Here is a 17,608-nt window from a genome sequence, read left to right as displayed (position 1 = left end):
TCCACCCCAACCTTTCCCATCTTCTCTCCTCATCCTTTTTCCCTCCCCTACCCCTTCCTCTTCCTCCCACCTTCCCTTACCCTTTCCTCTCCTTTATCTCCTCTCCCTTTCCCCTGCTTCCCTTCTTTCCCCTCCCTTTCCCCTGCTATATATATACCCTGTTAACTACCTCTTCCCCTTCTCTCCCCTTCCTTTACCTACCTCCCCAAATCCTACCTCCTCCTTCCCTCCTTCCCACCACTGCTAACCACCTCTTCCCCTTCTCTCCTCTCCCGTTCCTTTACCAACCTCCCCATTTCCTACCTCCTTCCTCCCTCCTCCCCACCCCTGCTAAACACCTCTTCCCCTTCTTCCCTCTCCCCTTCCTTAACCTACCTCCCCATCTCCTTCCTACCTCCTCTCTACACCTGTTAACCTTCCGCACCTCCACAGGACACACTCTGGCCCCCGCATCCTCCGCCCCTCTCCACTCCACCTGCCAGACCGCCCTCCATGCCTGCAAAAACGACCTCTCCTGCAAACGACTCCTGGACCGCGTGCTTGAGTCCTGCAGTGACCAGTGCAACAGGGAGCAGTGCATGGACAACCTGCAGACCTTCTATCGCAATGCATCGGTGCAGTGGACCATGGAGATAGCATTCTGTCTTTGCAAGTGAGTCTGCTGGTGATGGTACAGGTAGTAATAGGAGGAGGAGGAGTAGTTGTAGTAGTAGTAGTGTGTCCTGGCATCTCGAAATATACGGATCTTGAATTTGGCACTCTGTTGTGTTGTTTTTGTTTTTGCTTGGAAGGAATGGTTTGTGGGCTCCTGGCCTTGGGTTCCTTCTTCCTTGCATTAAGAAAAAAAGAAGTAGTAATAGTGGCAGTAGCGCTCAAACCTCAGGCCCATCTAGACATGAACCCGGCAGACTGCAGGCTGAAGTTGCCCACCTCCTGCAGTTCATCTTCCTTTCTGGGGATAGGGTGGGAACTGAGGGGTGAAAAGGGTGGGAACTGAGGGGGGGAAAGGGTGGGAACTGAGGGGGGAAAGGGTGGGAACTGAGGGGGGAAAAGGGTGGGAACTGAGGGGAAAAGGGTGGGAACTGAGGGGAAAAGGGTGGGAATTGAGGGGGAATAGGGTGGGAGCTGAGGGGTAAAGGGTGGGAACTGAGGGGGGGAAAAGGGTGGGAACTGAGGGGGAAAAGGGTGGGAACTGAGGGGGAAAAGGGTGGGAACTGAGGGGGAAAGGGTGGGAACTGAAGGGGAAAAGGGTGGGAACTGAGGGGGAAAGGGTGGGAACTGAGGGGGAAAAGGATGGGAACTGAGGGGGAAAAGGGTGGGAGCTGAGGGGAAAAGGGTGGGAATTGAAGGGGAAAAGGGTGGGAACTGAGGGGGAAAGGATGGGAACTGAGGGGGAAAGGGTGGGAACTGAGGGGGAAAAGGATGGGAACTGAGGGGGAAAAGGGTGGGAACTGAGAGGGAAAAGGGTGGGAACTGAGGGGGGGGAAAGGGTGGGAACTGTTTTTTTTTTGTAACCGGGAAGTGAAGCTCTGTCCACTGCCTGCATACCTTCTGACCTACATATTTCTGTGTCTGCTTTATATCTATCTGTCTGTCTGTTTACTTATCCATCCTCCATTTATCTGTCTATCAGTCTTTACTTATCCGTCCTCCATTTATCTGTCTTTATCTATGCGTTCTCCGTATTTCAGAAAGAGCAGCTCGACGGCAAGCGAGTGTCTCGTTGCCCAGGAGCAGCTTCACCCACCTTGTGCCCGAAAACCCGCCGGTAGTGCACCAATGTTGTGTAACAGACTGGCCGCTGCGTGTAAGGAGACCAACCACCATGGATGCAGGTGCGAGGGAAGGGAAAAGTTAGTCCGCTAGTTAGGGGAGTGAGAGAGAGAGAGAGAGAGAGGCAGACAGACACACAGATAGACAGACAGACAGAGACAGAGACAGAGAGAGCATTTTTTTAGTGAGGGGTTTGAATATTTAATTTTTTTTTTTTTTTTTAAGTTAGGAGTGTAATGCTGTATGGTAGTGAGACCTGGGCAGTAAAGGAGGAGGATATTCGCCGGCTCAGACGTACAGAAATGACAATGATTAGGTGGATGTGTAGTGCGTCCCTGCGTGCAAGGTCCGGGGGGGCTGGGTTTACAATGGAAGAGCTGAGAGGTAGGATGGGACTGGAGTGTATTGGTGTTGTGATGAGGAGAGGTAGATTGAGATGGTTTGGACATGTGGAGAGGATGGGGGATGATAATTGGGTGAGGAAGGTGAGAAGTGTTAATATTGTGGGTGGGGTTATGAGGGGTAGACGGAGAAAGACATGGGACGAGGTCGTTAAGTGTGACCTTAGGGTTAAGGGACTGAACAGGGAGGCTGCAACGGATCGTGCAGCGTGGAAAGCCGCTATTAGGTGACCAAGGCCAACGCATGCAAGCATGTTGGAGCCTTTGAAAATGAAATGATGAAAAAATGATGAGAGAGAGAGAGAGAGAGAGAGATGAGTGTTTTAAGGGAGGATTGAACATGAAAGGCCTATTATAACAGTTTATTGTGTTGAATATTTATAAACTTCATCAGTAAAGTAGTATTATAAGTATTAAGTCTGCCGTTTCAACCACTAGGCTATTTTCAAGGTGCCTAGTGGTTTTGCTTCCCTTCTTCCTTTACCAGAATACATTTGTTACCATCTCCCTTCCCCTCTTACCTCCTTGTCTTACCCTTCCCACACAAACCATTAGTTCTGCTCCGACAACTTCAAGAAAACATTGTGAGTAGGAATGTATGTGGGTTTTCGTTTATTTAATATTTTACATGGCAGACTTGAAGGCACATGAAAACCCCAGTGGAAGAAAATCATCATCATCATCGTCGTCGTCATCATTATTATCATCCTTATCATTATCATCATCATCATCATTATCATCATCATTGTCGTCATCTTCACTCTCATCATTATCATCATTATTATCCTCCTGCTCCTTCTCCTCCTCATCCTCATCATCATCATCATCATCATCATCATCATCATCATCATCATCATCATCATTATTATCTTCTTCATCATCATCATCATCATCATCATCATCATCCAGACATCCTTTTCCACCAAAGGATGGGATGAGGTTGGGTCCAGAGAGCAAGAAAAAAGAAACTGATAGGAAGAGAAACTAACCAAAAGTCTACCAGTTAAATATATCTCACCCTCATTCATTCACTGTTAAAGCTCCAAGAAAAATGGTAATGCACAGAACACATATATAAAAGCCGTGAGATGGTTTAAGTATAGTAAAAGCTGTTCTTAATCAATTTATCCTGCAGTTTCCCTCCCTCCTACCCACACTCCCTCCCTCTTTAATTCCTCTTCCTTCCTCTCTCCCCTCCGGCCTTTATCCCTCCCTCTCAGTCTTTATCTCTTCCTCCCTCCCTCCCTCCCTTCCAGCCATTATCTATTCCTCCCTCCCCCCTCTTTCCCATCCCTTATCTCTTCCTCCCTCCCTCCCTCTTTCCCAGTCTTTATCTCTTCCTCCCTCCCTCCCTTCCAGCCTTTATCTCTTCCTCCCTTCCTCCCTTTATCTCTTCCTCCCTCCCTCTTTCTCTAATCTCTCTTCCTCCCTTCCTCCTTCCCTCCCTCTTTCTCTAATCTCTCTTCCTCCCTTCCTCCTTCCCTCCCTCCTTCTCTAATCTCTCTTCCTCCCTTCCTCTCTCTTTCCCAGCCTTTATATCTCTCCCTCCATCCCTCCCTCCCTTTCAAATCTCTCTTCCTCCTCAGACCTCGACTAGAATTCTACGAACAAGCGTGCGCAGTTGACAGCGACACCCAGCGCTGTGCCGGGTCTGCCTCTGAGTGCCGACGTGCAGTCCTGGGCATCCTGGGTACTCAGCTGCGCAATTTGTGTACGTGCGCTGCCTCAGACCCCAGGGAAACATACACGTGTATGGATTGGCAGCGCATCCTGTGGTTCAACCCTTGTGTTGGTAGGTTGTGTGTGTGTGTGTGTGTGTGTGGTTGTGTTTTGCAGGCAAGTAATGTATGTATGTGTGTGTGTGTGTGTTTTGCAGGAAAGTAATGTATGTATGTATATATGTATGTGTATGTGTGTATATATGTATGTATGTGTGTGTGTGTGTGTGTGTGTATGCATCAATCTTATGAATATATGTGAGGGGCTTAGCAATGAATGTCCATATACACAGTACAGTTTTTTAAAAGATTTGTGTGTGAATTGGAGAGCAGAGTGTTTTTTGTGTGTGGAATATATTGCAGCAATATTTATTCTGTGGTCTCACTTTTCCTTTTTTTTCCAGGGATGTTAGAATATAGGAATGCATTTTTTTTTTTTTTTTTTTGGGGGGGGGCTCTTTTAAAATTGAGTCACCTGATTGAACCTGACCTAAAAAACCAAAGTAAATTTAACCTGTCTATGTATCTGTCTCTTGCCAGATGTCTTTAATTCCATAAGGGGTGGCCACAAACAAATCGCCTCCATGTTGCCCTGTTCCCCTTTGCTTCACTGTCCCGCTCCCAGCTCACACCTCCCTCTCTCATATGCCTAACCTAACACAACTTAATCTTAACCAAATCTAACATCACACATTGCAGCTTTATCTCACCTTCCCTAATCCTTTTCTCCGCAGTTGAGTCGCAGATGAACTACCACCGCGAGAACCTAGCGAGGATGGGCCCCGATGAGCAGATCACCACCCCTGAAAACATCATTCTTCACCCCATCACCACAGGAGACATCATCAAGCCTGTACAGATGAATGGTGGGGGAGGGGACGCCAACCGAGGCACACTGATCCACCCCAGAACGCCCAGCACCCCTGTAATACCTCCTCTGTATACACAAGGAAATCACCCCTATCCGAACCAGCCTACCCTACCGCCATATTACAATCCAACAACAACTACCACCATGGCCACCACTACCCCTGAGCCTAGTAAGAGTTTTTTTAATGGTAATAAGTATGTATGGAGATGAACATGAATAGGATGGCACCCCAGTATTATTGTACTTTCTCAATACTGTAAATGCAGGAACTAGCCCCTATCCAAACCAGCCTACCCTACCACCACACTACAGTCCAACTACTACCACCACAAAGGCTACTACTACACCTGAGTCAATATTAATCTTTCTCTCTCTCAACAGGAAAATGCAAAGGAATCCATGCAAGAAGCAACAGGACAGTGGAGATTGAAGAGGGTTGGGGCAAACGTTTCTACAGCACACAGCCTGATGTGTGCTCAGAGTTGTGTATGTGCCACGAGCCGCTGAAGATGGCGTGTACAGCCCTGGGATGTATTGAACCCAGCCCCTGTGCAACCAAAGATGCTTGGTATGACCACGGTGCGCCATCATACCAGGCAGCGAGGGGAGAGTGCTTCTGCTACTCTGGCTCATTCAAGTGTGTTAGGCCACCCAAAGGTTAGTTCTTTTTCCCTGCCACCTACGTCATCATCATCACCATCACCATCATCATCATCATCATCATCATCATCATCATCATCATCATCATCATCATCATCATCACCACCACCACCACCACCTAATGTAACTTCACCTAACTTAATTTGAGCCACCCCCTGTGCAACCAAGTGTGCTGTATATAACCATGGGACACTGTCATACCATACAGCCAGGGGAGAACAATTCTGTTACTCTGGCACTTTTAAATATGTAAGTTGTCTCTGTAAGGTTAGAATGAATACTATAACCTACCATATTTACATGATTCTCCTTGGTTACTAGTCAGATCAACCCCCCCCCCCCAATGTGACTACCTGGCCATTGACTGAGCTGTAAGGAGTTTGGGATCTTTGTCAGGTTAGAACAGACACACTATAACCTGCCATATTTACACTGCAGGGACCTACGAGATGCAGAACGGAGTTTTCCTCTTCCTCGGGTACAGCAAGGAGGAGGAGAAGCTTTTGTCCCACTACACCAAAGCTCTGCTGGTGGAGGGGGTGAAGGTGAAGCTGGCAGAGCAAGTACAGGAGATGGCCAGGAACAGGAACGGGGTGAGAGAGGGATTTGAGTCAACAGAGATTTATAGGTCTCTGTTTGTCTCTCTCTCTCTTCTGTCTTTATCATTCTTCTCCTTTTCTGTTTCTCCCTCTTGTTGCTTCTGAATCATCTTTTCTTTTTCTGTTGTCTCTTCTGCCTCCCCTTCTTCCCTTCTGTTGCCTTTACTTTTACTTTTTCATATTTTCTCATGTGTTTCTTTACATATCTGCTTTGTTCTGTCTGTTCTCTCTCTTGTATCTTCTCATCTTTTCTCACCATCCTCTCACATATTGGAATCATTTCCTGTCTATTTCCTTTACCTGAGTGCTTTGTTTTAGACTTTGCTTCTCTTTTCTTCCTTCTCTCCTCTCTCTCATCTTTCCTATCTCTTTCTCATTTTCCTGTCTGCAGTATTTCCTTTATCTCTGTGCCTTGTTTTAGGCTTTGCTTTTCTTCTCTTCCTTCCGTCCTCTCTCTCATCTTTCCCATCTCTTTCTCATCCCCAGAAAGTAGAGTGACACAGGGAGGGAAGGTGGCTGGTACACTGAAGGCCTTGATACTAAAGAGGGGTCTGAGTGTAGAGGCTGTAAGAAGATTGCTTGAAACTGTGTCAGTATGGGTGTAAAAATTTGTACGGTGTAAGAGAACAAAGTCAAGATTAAGGGCAGTGGAAGTGGGATTATTAAGAATGCATGTGGAGTTCATAGAGTGGTTAGGATAAGAGGTAATTTGATTTGTGAAAGATTTCGAATAAGGCAGTCTTTCGTTAGTAGGATAGAAGAGAGTGTACCAAGATGTTATAGTAATATGGAGAGAATGGACGTAGGTAGGATAGTCAAAAATTGGTCTGGTGGAAAGAATGGACATGGATAGGATGGTTAAAAGGGTGTATGTGAGTGAGTTTAAGGGTGGAAGTAGGTGCGGTAGGCCAAGGAGAAGGTGGATAGATAAGATATATGAATTTAAAAGATTGCTAGATGTGGGAGAAGACAGGGCATGAAATTGACAGGGGATTGAGTCGATTGAGGGAATTACTGTACTGTATTTAACTTGATTGTCAGACTGACTTTATCGGGCAGGTCAATTTGAAGTATGTATATCGATAAAGAAAAATATAAACAAAAATCTCTAAATAGCAAAGCTTGTGAGATGGAGTCAGGAATCCGGGGGCTTAAATGATATGTGAGTGAGTGTCTGGCCCAGTTTGCTATGTATGGTGTTGATAGTTCTGCCAGTTTCATTGTTTTCTCTCTCCTTGATTTCTGGATCCTACCTTACTCATCTCTAGGTAGGGAAAAGAGCAGGATGATGGTGATGATGATGATGATTATTCTCGATTCTCCCTTCTGTTTCTCATATAACTCCATTTTTTCGTTCTTCTCTGTTGTCTAATGTTTCCTCTGCATTTTTTTTTTTTCCTCATGTTCTCTGCTACTCTTTCCATCTCTTCAAAGTCCTTTCTCTCTTTCCGTCTCCCCTAATTCACTGTCTCTCCATATTTCTTAACCTGCTTCATTACTTTTCTTTCTGCTCTGCTTCTCTTGATTTTCTGTCTTCTTCTCCCTTTTTTCTCTTGTTTCTTTGCTGTTTCTCTTATTTCTCCCACATGTGTCTCTAAATTTTCTCATTGCCTCTGTTTTCCTTAGTCTAACAAGCAAGTAACAGCCAACTAGCTTAGCCATAGTTAAGGGGTTTGCATAGTAGTAATGTCTCCCTCTTGGCTCCTCCACCACAATGGCTTAAGACTTTAGTATAATCCTTCTATCTCCACATGATTTTATACAGACTAGGAGAGTTGTGTAGTTGTGTAGGGGTTAGTGAAGGCTACATTTGACTTCTCCAAATAAAAACAAAACTCTCTGACCTAAATAAAAGTCTGGATCTAGAAATTAATAGCCTAATAAGGATGTCTCGTAATGAAGGAGTTAATGGAGCCTCTATCTAACCCCACCAGTTAGGAAAAAGCCTCCCTAAGCTGGATAAAATAATTGGAAGGTCTTAGGAATATAATTAAAGAGATGGCATTGGGGTGGAAGGGTGGGGATTGATTCAGTCTGTTCACTTTAACTAGGCGGAGATTTTCTTCCCTCGCCAGTGTATTTCACGTACTTTGTTTGCAGGGTAGAACAGTAATATGGCTCTGCCTCCTCTCCATGGCACTTCTTCATGACTAGCGCCCATTCAACTGTTAATTTTGTGTATTCAGTATTCAAGGTGGAGAGACTGAAATCGAATGCCAGGTTAAAGTGAATAATAGCCGCTTCACTGACCCTCAGAGTGCACAAGTGTATGAATAATTTTACTGCCTTGACTTATTCACTGTGATGATGTTTCATTTTATTCAGCCAGCAGTCAAGATTATTCACTATAGGAAGGATGTCCAGTGAAAAAAAAAAAAAAAAAAAAGAATGAAGCCTGTATCTAGCCCTTCAAGTCAGAAAGTCTCCACTCACCTAAATAAACATGTCTAGATTTTTTTTTTTTTTTTTTTTTTAAGAAAGAAGGAACCAAAGACAAGAAGCCTGCAAAATTGCCCCCCTCAAGGGAAGAAAGATTAAATAACAGAGAGCCAAATTCAAATTCAAGATTGGAAGAATGAATATGAAAGTATATATCCTCTTGAAATTTTGCTTTTTTAACACATCGATATTCTTTTGATATATTCTTGCTTTTGCCTGAAAGTGTTATATTCAAAGAGAAGTTGGGGTTCCCTGTTTATTTAATGCTACTCAGGGGCTTATGAGGCTGGTTACCATAGCCTTAAATTTGGGGACTTACTCTCCAGTTTGTGTGATGCAAAATTGGATTGATGGTGATGATGGCAATGGTGATGATGATGAGGGGGAGGAGGTCAGTGATGAAATATGATGATGATGATGAGGAGGAGGTTGATGATGATGATGATGAGGAGGAGGAGGAGGAGAAGGAGGAGGGTGATGATGATGAGGACGATGAGTAGGAGGACGAGGTTAATAATGATGATGATGAGGAGGAGGAGAAGGTTGATGATGATGATGATGATAACAACATTGCTGCTGTTGCTGCTGCTGATGATGATGAACATTTTAAGCCGAACAGATTAGATGTAGCCTTCATTAACCCTTTCACAACTAGCATTCTCTCATTCCGAATTAAATCATCTGGTTGGAAGAAGAATAAAAATACACACATCCTCACAGTAAATAAGTTATTGGCACTGGGTAGATATTTTAATTATTTCTGGCCAATAGTGTTAGTACAGACATGAGTACAGTACAGTAGAGTTATGTTTAGTAGGGCAGCTTTATAATAGTGTACTTCACCTAGACGGCCAGTGCTGTGTTGTGGTGTGTAGGGCATGGCTAGACTAGATTGGGTCCACCTTAACTTGGCCTGGATTTTCATTTATTCTCAGCGTATTTCGTGAACCAGGAAACCATTTACATCGCTGGGTGGTAACCATATAACCAACCCATACGTGTTCACTACGTTTCAGCAAGTGTGTTGGCGGAGGGTTAGTGCCCCTCCCCGTAAAACAGATAACCCAAAGACAAACGGCCACCCCTTATGGAATTATGGCGTCTGGCTATAGATAGGTAGTATTTCATGAATGGTCAGGAATATCACTCCTTTCTAAAGATGAATTTTTTGAAGCTCCTGCACGTTATTCTGAAAAATTTGTTGGTTTCCAAAGAGCACATCATGGGGATTCAAAAGTTGGTGTTCACACTCCCATTACCGGTATTTATCATTTATAAGCACGTTGGAGCCTTTATAAACAATACCATATACACAGTGCGAAGTGGATCCATATTATTGTCCGCAGCAGTACCTCAAAACAATGGCTAAGGTTGCATTGGCCTTCCTTGAAATATGACCAGCCACCCCTTTACACCTGCAGTGCTGAGGTGGGTTCAAGCTCCACACAGATGAGAGTGCGTTATGATACAAGAGTGCGTTATGGTACAGTGTTACTCGACCGCCCTCCCCCCAGGGTTGTGTGTGAATACCCCAAGACTTCCTGAGCCACCCCATTTGCAAAACCCCAATTACAGCCGTGACTATATAAATTGAGACAGTTCTATGGCTTCACATCGTTTCATTGGCACTTCTTTGTGATTATCATTATATCTAGTGGTAAGAGTTGCTGCACCTCATCGTTTAAGACTTAAGGCTGTTGTGTTGCCCTGAAATTGCAAAGTGGGATGCAGGAAATTTTTGTTGATGATTTTTGGAGTGCGTTGTGATGGAATGTATTTAACCTTCCTGTATAGTTGCTGACTGCATTCTGTAATATGGGATGCAGGCTAACCCATACCTGATAGCCACAGATGTTCCATAAATCTATCCTTATTTAGCCAGACACCGTAACTGCATAAGGGGTGGCCACAAGCAAATCACCTCCAAGTCGCCTTGTCCCCTACCATTTTGCTGCCTTCCCCCAACTTACACCCCACTGTAAATGACCCTAAGTAATTACGGTTTTGCATTACACTTTGCGCTCAAAGTTTAATTATACAAGTTTAAGTGATAGCAGATTCTGGCCAAGTTAAAGTGGACAGACTATTGCCCCTGTATAATCATCCAGGCTAGATTATAGTGTCCTTATTTGCAGACCTGCTGGCCCACTGGTGTACTAATTATGAAGGTATTTTTACATCTGACATTTTCCGTGACATATCATTCGAGAGATTTTTAGCTAAGAACAGAAATTTTAGACGTACAAAGCTTGAATATTTTTGGAAATGTTGGGTGGGGGAGAGACACAGGTTAGAACTAGAATTCTTTGTTTTTTTCTAATGTTTCTGGCTCTGTGTAGTTTGAAATGTTAGAGAAAATACAGAAAACAAGGTCTAGCCAGTATCATTCCCGTCCAACATTTCCACTTGTCATAATGGATCATCTGTTTTTGAATATTCTTGTTTCTGCCAAATGATTTTATTCATCTCATTAAGGTTCTCTGTGTGTGAAGGGTCTAAAAGAAATTGTGTACCTTATTGGCTTGAGATCTTCATTTGATAATGAACTAATTCAGTCAGAGTGAGGTAGTTTGCAGTAAGTTGTTTGAATTTGGGGGAAATATATCCAGCCAGGTCATTCAAAAGATAGCCTGTCAAGAGCAAGTGTTATTGGAAATGTCAGATGAAAACCTACCGTACCAACCTACCCTTACCTTTAAATACTTCTCCTCCTGCCCCTTACCCCACCCCCTCCCCTAGAACCTCTCCCACACCTCCACACCCCCACATCCACCCTCTCACTTGTACCATCCCATCCTTCACCCCCACACATTTCCTCCCACCTCTTAATCCCACACGTGCCCCAGCTCTCACCCCTTACCCTGCCTTCCTTACATTTTATCCCCTTCCACCCTTCTTACATCTAATCCCCACCCCAAACCCACCCTTCACGTCCTGTCCTGTACATCTTCCATTCATGTGGTCATCTCCAACCCTCTTCCTCCCTCACTACCCTCTCCTCCCTTCTCCCTCTCCCTCACTTCTCCCCTCCCCTCCTCTCCCCTTTTATCCCCCTACCGTCCTTCATCATCCTCTTCCTCCCTTTCTCTCCTTCTCCATCCCTTTTTATACCCTCTCTTCTCAGTCTGTCTTCAGTTTCCACCCAACACCCTCATACTTGTTCAGCCCCTTCCTCCCTACTCCTACCCTTCCCTACCCTCTTCCTCCCCTTCTTACCCTCTCCTACTCCTTCATACCCCCTTGCCTTCAATGTCCTCCCTCCCCCATACCATTATCCCCCTCTCTACCCTCCCTTCCCCCATCCCACACTCCATCAGCCCTGTCCCTCCCCTTCTATACCCACTCCCTCCCTGAGTCTACCCTCCACAGTCCCCACCACACCCCCACCACCGCAAGCTGTGGTAACCCTCTGTGTCTCACTTAACGCAGCGAGACCGGAGAGTGAGCTCCATGGATGCCGCCCATACAAAGGTGCTTACTGTACTACCCCTATAATATTAGTGCCTTCCTCTCCACTAGCACTTCCCCAGCCACTAGTACACTCCCACTCACTTGTATGATGATATGTCTTTGATTTTTATTTATTTATTTATTTATTTTTTATTCGAGGAAGAAGAAACTAAAGACTAGAAGCTCACAAGATTGTTCCCTCCAAAAATAGAAACAAGAAAACAGAGAGCCAATTTCAAGATCCATTAATTTCAAGATGCCAGGCCTGGGAACCCAAGACTAAGCTACTTTTCCCGGCTTCTTTCCCTCCCCACTATTTTTTTTTTTTTTTTTAGAGCAAGAAGCTGTAGGTGTTCAATTACGTCAAACCCTGGTTTTCCTCCTCTATAATTCAACTTCTCATCCCCCAGCCATTTCACTTTGTTTTGAAAAATGGAAGATGAAGCATAATATTCGTAAATCAGATCATTTAAACAGGCTCATTTTTCCTTCACAAGTCATGGGTGTTTTCAGAAGCACAGTGTCAGTTGTCCAGTACGTAGAGTGAACAGTCAGTGAAATTACAAAGACTGAAGAATATCAGAATTACGTATCCCCATATTAAAGACATATCACTGTAATTTTTCCAGCACTCTTCCACTCACTACCAGCATATCAGTAACACCTTCAATCATGCGACAAATTTATAGTTTATTCTTTGTCTGTCTATCGTTTATTCTCACAAACAGGAAATTATTTTATTCAACTTCAGAAAGACCTATAGTAACAAAGAGGTAAATGGAAGCAATATTTAACACCTCAGGGTTGAAAAATCTCTCGCAGGCAAAACGAAACTGAAAAAGGCAAAGATAAACCACTAAATAAAATAGAAAAGACGAGAATAAACAAAAAATTTATGTCCTCGTATTGAAGATGTTAGCCAGCGCGATTTATGCCTCACTACACAAGGACTGTCTCTGCTAGTGGCTTTATTTTTTTATTTATTTATTTTTTTTAACACGTGATTTTCATATCTTGTGTCACTTCTACACTATGACTATCACCATTTTGCCACTATTCTCTGCACTGCCATAACTACCTTGCTGCCATATATTTCACTGCCACCACCATCACCACCATTTCCACCACTTATTTTGAATGTTGTCAGTATTACCACCACCACCACCACTGTCACCATCATCACTCTACACCACTATTTATTTTGCATACTACCAATACTACTGTCACATCCTACATTGCTACCATATTTTGCACTGCGATCACTACCACTGTTTTCCCATATTTCTGCATTCCCACCACCATTGCCACCTCTGATACTACCACTACTAACATTGCTACCATAAAATGCACTTCTATCACCACTAATAATACCATCATCTCTATCCTTGCACCACCAACCACACTCTCACCACAATCTTGCATCTTCGTCCACTACTATCGTCGCTACTGTAACTGCCCACATGCATCCTCTGCCTGTCAGGAACCACCACCACCACCACAAATTATACCTCTGCCACCACATAACCACCACCAGTATTATCTCTACCTCCACCACCACCACCACCACGAATACCTCTAGCACCACCACCAGTACCACAACCATCACCAGTATTACCTATCCCACTGCCACTAATACCTCTTGCACCACCACCAGTACCAAAACCACCACCACCACCACCAATACCACCACCACAACCACCACCACCACCAATACCACCACCACCACCACCACCACCACCACCACCACCAGTACCACAACCACCACCACCAATAATACCTTTTCCCACCACCACCACCACACAGCATCCACCCTCATTGCTACCACCATCACTGCCACCACTCGTATCACCTACCATACATCTCCTACCACAACTATAGTACTACCAGCCTCACACCACACATCCCTCAGTACCATAACAGTAACCCTCTTCTTTTTAATCAAGGTTAAGGTAAATTAGAGAAAAAACACTTAATATTTCCCTCAGTTAGTGGGATCAAATTATGGCTGGACTAGTAATCAATTTAGTACGTTTGTGTCCGTTTTTACAGGTAGAGAAATTTGAAAGCTGGGATGAAGGAGGCTTACTGTATTATCTTTATTGCCTTTACACTTTGCAGGAAATAAAACTACTACGATTATCCCTAACTTAAGCAGTACGGTACTTTATTTTAAGCCCGTACATGCACTAGATTCATGTCTTTGAACAGCCATTTTTGTACCAGCAGTTAAAATAAATCATATACACCTGAACATTGCCAGATTATTTTTGAAAAAAATGTATTCTTAGTAGTTGCAATTTTGACCTATTTAATGTCAACAGTTTTTATGCTTTTATTCATGTTTATAATACTTAAATAATGGTATCTGTAGTTTTTATGAGGTTTGGAATCCAACTTATATTTCTTTTCAAATGTTTTAGTCAAATCTAAGTATAATTTCATGTGTTTAATTGAGCATGTGTTTAGTTTTTTTGTTTTTCAGGTTCTAAAGTCAGCTTATAAACATTTTCTGAAGTATTAAATCTTGTATATATTGGATTCTTTGTTACTATTACAGATACTTTTTGCCTTTTCAGAAATTTTAATGTAGCTTGTGTCTTTTTTCATTCCAGCATAATATACAGTAGTGTCTAAAATTTGTAATCTCACATATATTCAATTTTAAGCATCCAGTCTAAGCATAGATATATTTCCTAAGCTTTTAAATCAGGTATATATTGTTTCTAAGCTTTTAAATTTAGCATGTACTTATTTTCATAGCTTTTAAATTTAGCATATATGTATTTTCCTAGCTTTTAAATCTAGCATACATTTGGTTTTTGAATATTTTGGGCCCAGAATAGTTTTAAATGAAGTTCTGGTATGTGTTTTAATTCTGAAGTAGTAAATAAGATAGCCATGTCGGTGATCATTGTGTTGTTGTTGTTGTGCGTCAGTCTGAGTGTAGGTTGGAGGAGGTGCTGCATCGAGGTGAAAACATCATACTACAGGCAACGCTGGAGGAGTTTGCTGATTCCAGGGATAACATGTCCTCAGCCATGTTCCACAGAGAGAAGGTGAGTTGCAGGAAAACAGACAGTGAGGGTTTAAATCTGAGTGGTGCTTTGGGGTTTATTTTGAACATACTTAAACATGGTGAGGGTTTACATGTCAGGTGAAGTTGAGGTTTGCTTTGAATCTTCCTAAAACAGGCTTAGTGAAGGTTTACATGTGAGGTTGAGGTTTACTTTGAACTCTCCTAAAACAGGCTTAGTGAGGGTTTACATGTGAGGCAAGGTAAGGGTTTAGTATTTTAAGGAAAGGGTGAGTGTACTGAAAACGATGGCGGTTGACGTGGAAGGTGATTTTTTTTTTTTAGCACACACAGTACCACCCAGGGAAGAACGATTGGTCACTCTTCCCCAGTTATGGCCCCTGCTTCAGGCCACTGTGGAGGAGTTTGCCGATACTGTGGAAAACATACTGGCTGTCATTTTAGATAGGGAGAAGTTGAGTCTTGTAAAAACACTCGGTTGTTCCCTTGTGTGATATCCTGTTTAAATTATGCTTTCCCAGATTTCTTTATTCAGATTAGGAAAGGCCTGCCATACTGAAGAGGTTTATTACAGCTGTGTCCAACCCCTCCAGTAAAAAAAAAAAAAAGAAAAGAAAGAAAAAAGAAATGGAAAGAAAAAAAAGGAAATAATCCATCCTAACTTAAATCATTAGGATAACAAAAAATGTGAAAAAAATCCTTGGTCTGAATGGGTTAACCTCCTTCAATAGATCATGAGTTTTTATTTTTATTTATCTATTTTTTTTATTTCAGAAATTATTAGTCAGCTGAGAGCGGTGTGTTGAGTTACATGGCGTGAGAGGGAAATGAGGAAATCCTGGGGCATTGTAGTGTTGATATAGGTGTATGGGAAAATATCGGGAGGAGCAGTATTTTGAGATGGTGTGGCCATGTGGAAGAAATGGAGAGCAAGATTTGAGGTGGTGAGAGAGAGAAAGAGAGAGAGAAATGATGTTGATGATGGTGGTGGTGATGATGGTGGTGATGATGATGATGTGCATGTGTTTATATAGTTTTTTTGGCCACGTGGAACAAACGGAGAGCAAGATTGGAGGTGGAGAGAGAGAGAAAGAGAGAGAGAAGTGATGTTGATGGTGGTGGTGGTGGTTGTGGTGATGATGATGATGTGCACATGTTTAATATAATATTTTTGGCCACGTGGAACAAACGGAGAGCAAGATTGGAGGTGGAGAGATAGAGGAAGAGAGAGAGAAATGATGTTGATGATGATGATGGTGGTGATGATGATGATGATGATGGTGGTGATGATGATGATGTGCTTGTGTTTAATATCATTTTTTTGGCCACGTGGAACAGACGGAGAGCAAGATTTGAGGTGGTGAGAGAGAGGATGAGAGAGAGAAATGATGTTGATGGTGATGATTGTGGTGATGATGTGCATGTGTTTATATCAATTTCCTCTTCTTGCGACGCAGGAGGAGTGTGAGGAGATGATAGAGGAGCTCAAGACGAGGATCAACAACAAAGACATGCGGGAAGACATGGCGCTGTCAATGCTGCTGCTGGCGGAGGTTCAGGTTAGTTAAATTTGGGTAGATTAGGGTAGGTTAGAGGAGGTTAGGGCAGGGTAGGGTAAGGTGGGATGGGATACATTAGGGTAGGGTTAGGCTAGGATAGAAGTGAGGTTGGATTAGGTTAGGTTGGGTAGGGCAGGGTAGGGTAGGTTGGGCTGGGTTTAAGTTGGGTTTAATTTGTTGCTACTCTGCAGGTGAAGTTTAAATTGTACTATGAATAACGTTTCATGTCAAAGATGCAGTTTTGTCTTGAGTGTTAGTAAATTCCTTGGGGAGAACTGCTGCTTCTGATAGGCAAAAGACCAGATGATGAAGCTTATTATTATTATTATTATTGTTATTATAAGCAACGTTGGGTCTGGTTAGTACTTGGATGGGTGACCGCCTGGGAACACCAGATGCTGTTGGCATAACGTTCACCCTACATGTCAAGTGGGGTTGGTGGAGGATTAGTGACCCTTCCTGTAAAACAATTAACTCTAAGCCTTGGCCACCCCGTTTGGGATACATGGCATCTGGCAATGAATGAATGAATGAGTTATTATTATTCTTACAGGTTCACATGCCGCCGCTGCCAGACTCCGCTACCCTGGTGGCAGCTTCCCCCCTGGTGTTATCCCTCACCCTGCTGGCCTCACTACACCGCACCCTCCTGGCATCATGATATTTGTGGCTGCCTATGCTTTCAGTTTCTTAGTGTTGGCTAGGTAGTATTTTGTTACTAAGTTGTGCATGCGTGGAGTGCATGCGGATCACCGTCGCCCCCTGGTGTGGGCACAAACTTGAGGCCAATAGCTTCCATGGACCCTTCAATCTTTGTACCAGTTTTGTACCGCACCGATGCTCGTATTCTTGTGGGCTTAGCGGGACTTCCAACACCTCTTACTGGACTCTTTATTTGATACGTATCATCTTCATCATCTTTTACAACGATGAAATATTTCTGCATATTATACCTCAATATTTTCTCACAAGGATGAGCATATGTACAGCTTAATATTGTTTTACATGGATGAACATATTTACATCTTAATATTCTTTTATATGGGTGAGATATTCTGCATTTAATACCTCAATATTCCTTTACATGGATTGGTTTCTTTCTTT

At 43.3% G+C, this 17,608-nt stretch overlaps 1 protein-coding gene across 1 annotated transcript in view; it reads left to right on the top strand.

Annotated features, from left to right (window-relative positions):
• LOC145395893 (uncharacterized) overlaps positions 1–17,165 on the top strand; it is a 144,672-nt gene extending 127,507 nt beyond the window's left edge. The window contains exons 7-16 of the mRNA XM_080269416.1: positions 433–652; positions 1,692–1,835; positions 3,761–3,966; positions 4,627–4,932; positions 5,145–5,420; positions 5,862–6,016; positions 11,891–11,932; positions 14,848–14,967; positions 16,403–16,504; positions 17,058–17,165. Coding sequence (XP_080125542.1) covers positions 433–652; positions 1,692–1,835; positions 3,761–3,966; positions 4,627–4,932; positions 5,145–5,420; positions 5,862–6,016; positions 11,891–11,932; positions 14,848–14,967; positions 16,403–16,504; positions 17,058–17,165 — 1,679 coding nt within the window. The remainder of the gene's footprint in view (positions 1–432; positions 653–1,691; positions 1,836–3,760; positions 3,967–4,626; positions 4,933–5,144; positions 5,421–5,861; positions 6,017–11,890; positions 11,933–14,847; positions 14,968–16,402; positions 16,505–17,057) is intronic.
• Positions 17,166–17,608: the final 443 nt, after the last annotated feature.

The sequence above is a fragment of the Coenobita brevimanus genome, chromosome 33, assembly GCF_032717465.1.
Source record: "Coenobita brevimanus isolate Jiangsu-jjx chromosome 33, ASM3271746v2, whole genome shotgun sequence".
In the NCBI taxonomy this organism is placed as follows: Eukaryota; Metazoa; Arthropoda; class Malacostraca; order Decapoda; family Coenobitidae; genus Coenobita; species Coenobita brevimanus.
This window is presented reverse-complemented; position numbering and strand designations above follow the sequence as displayed.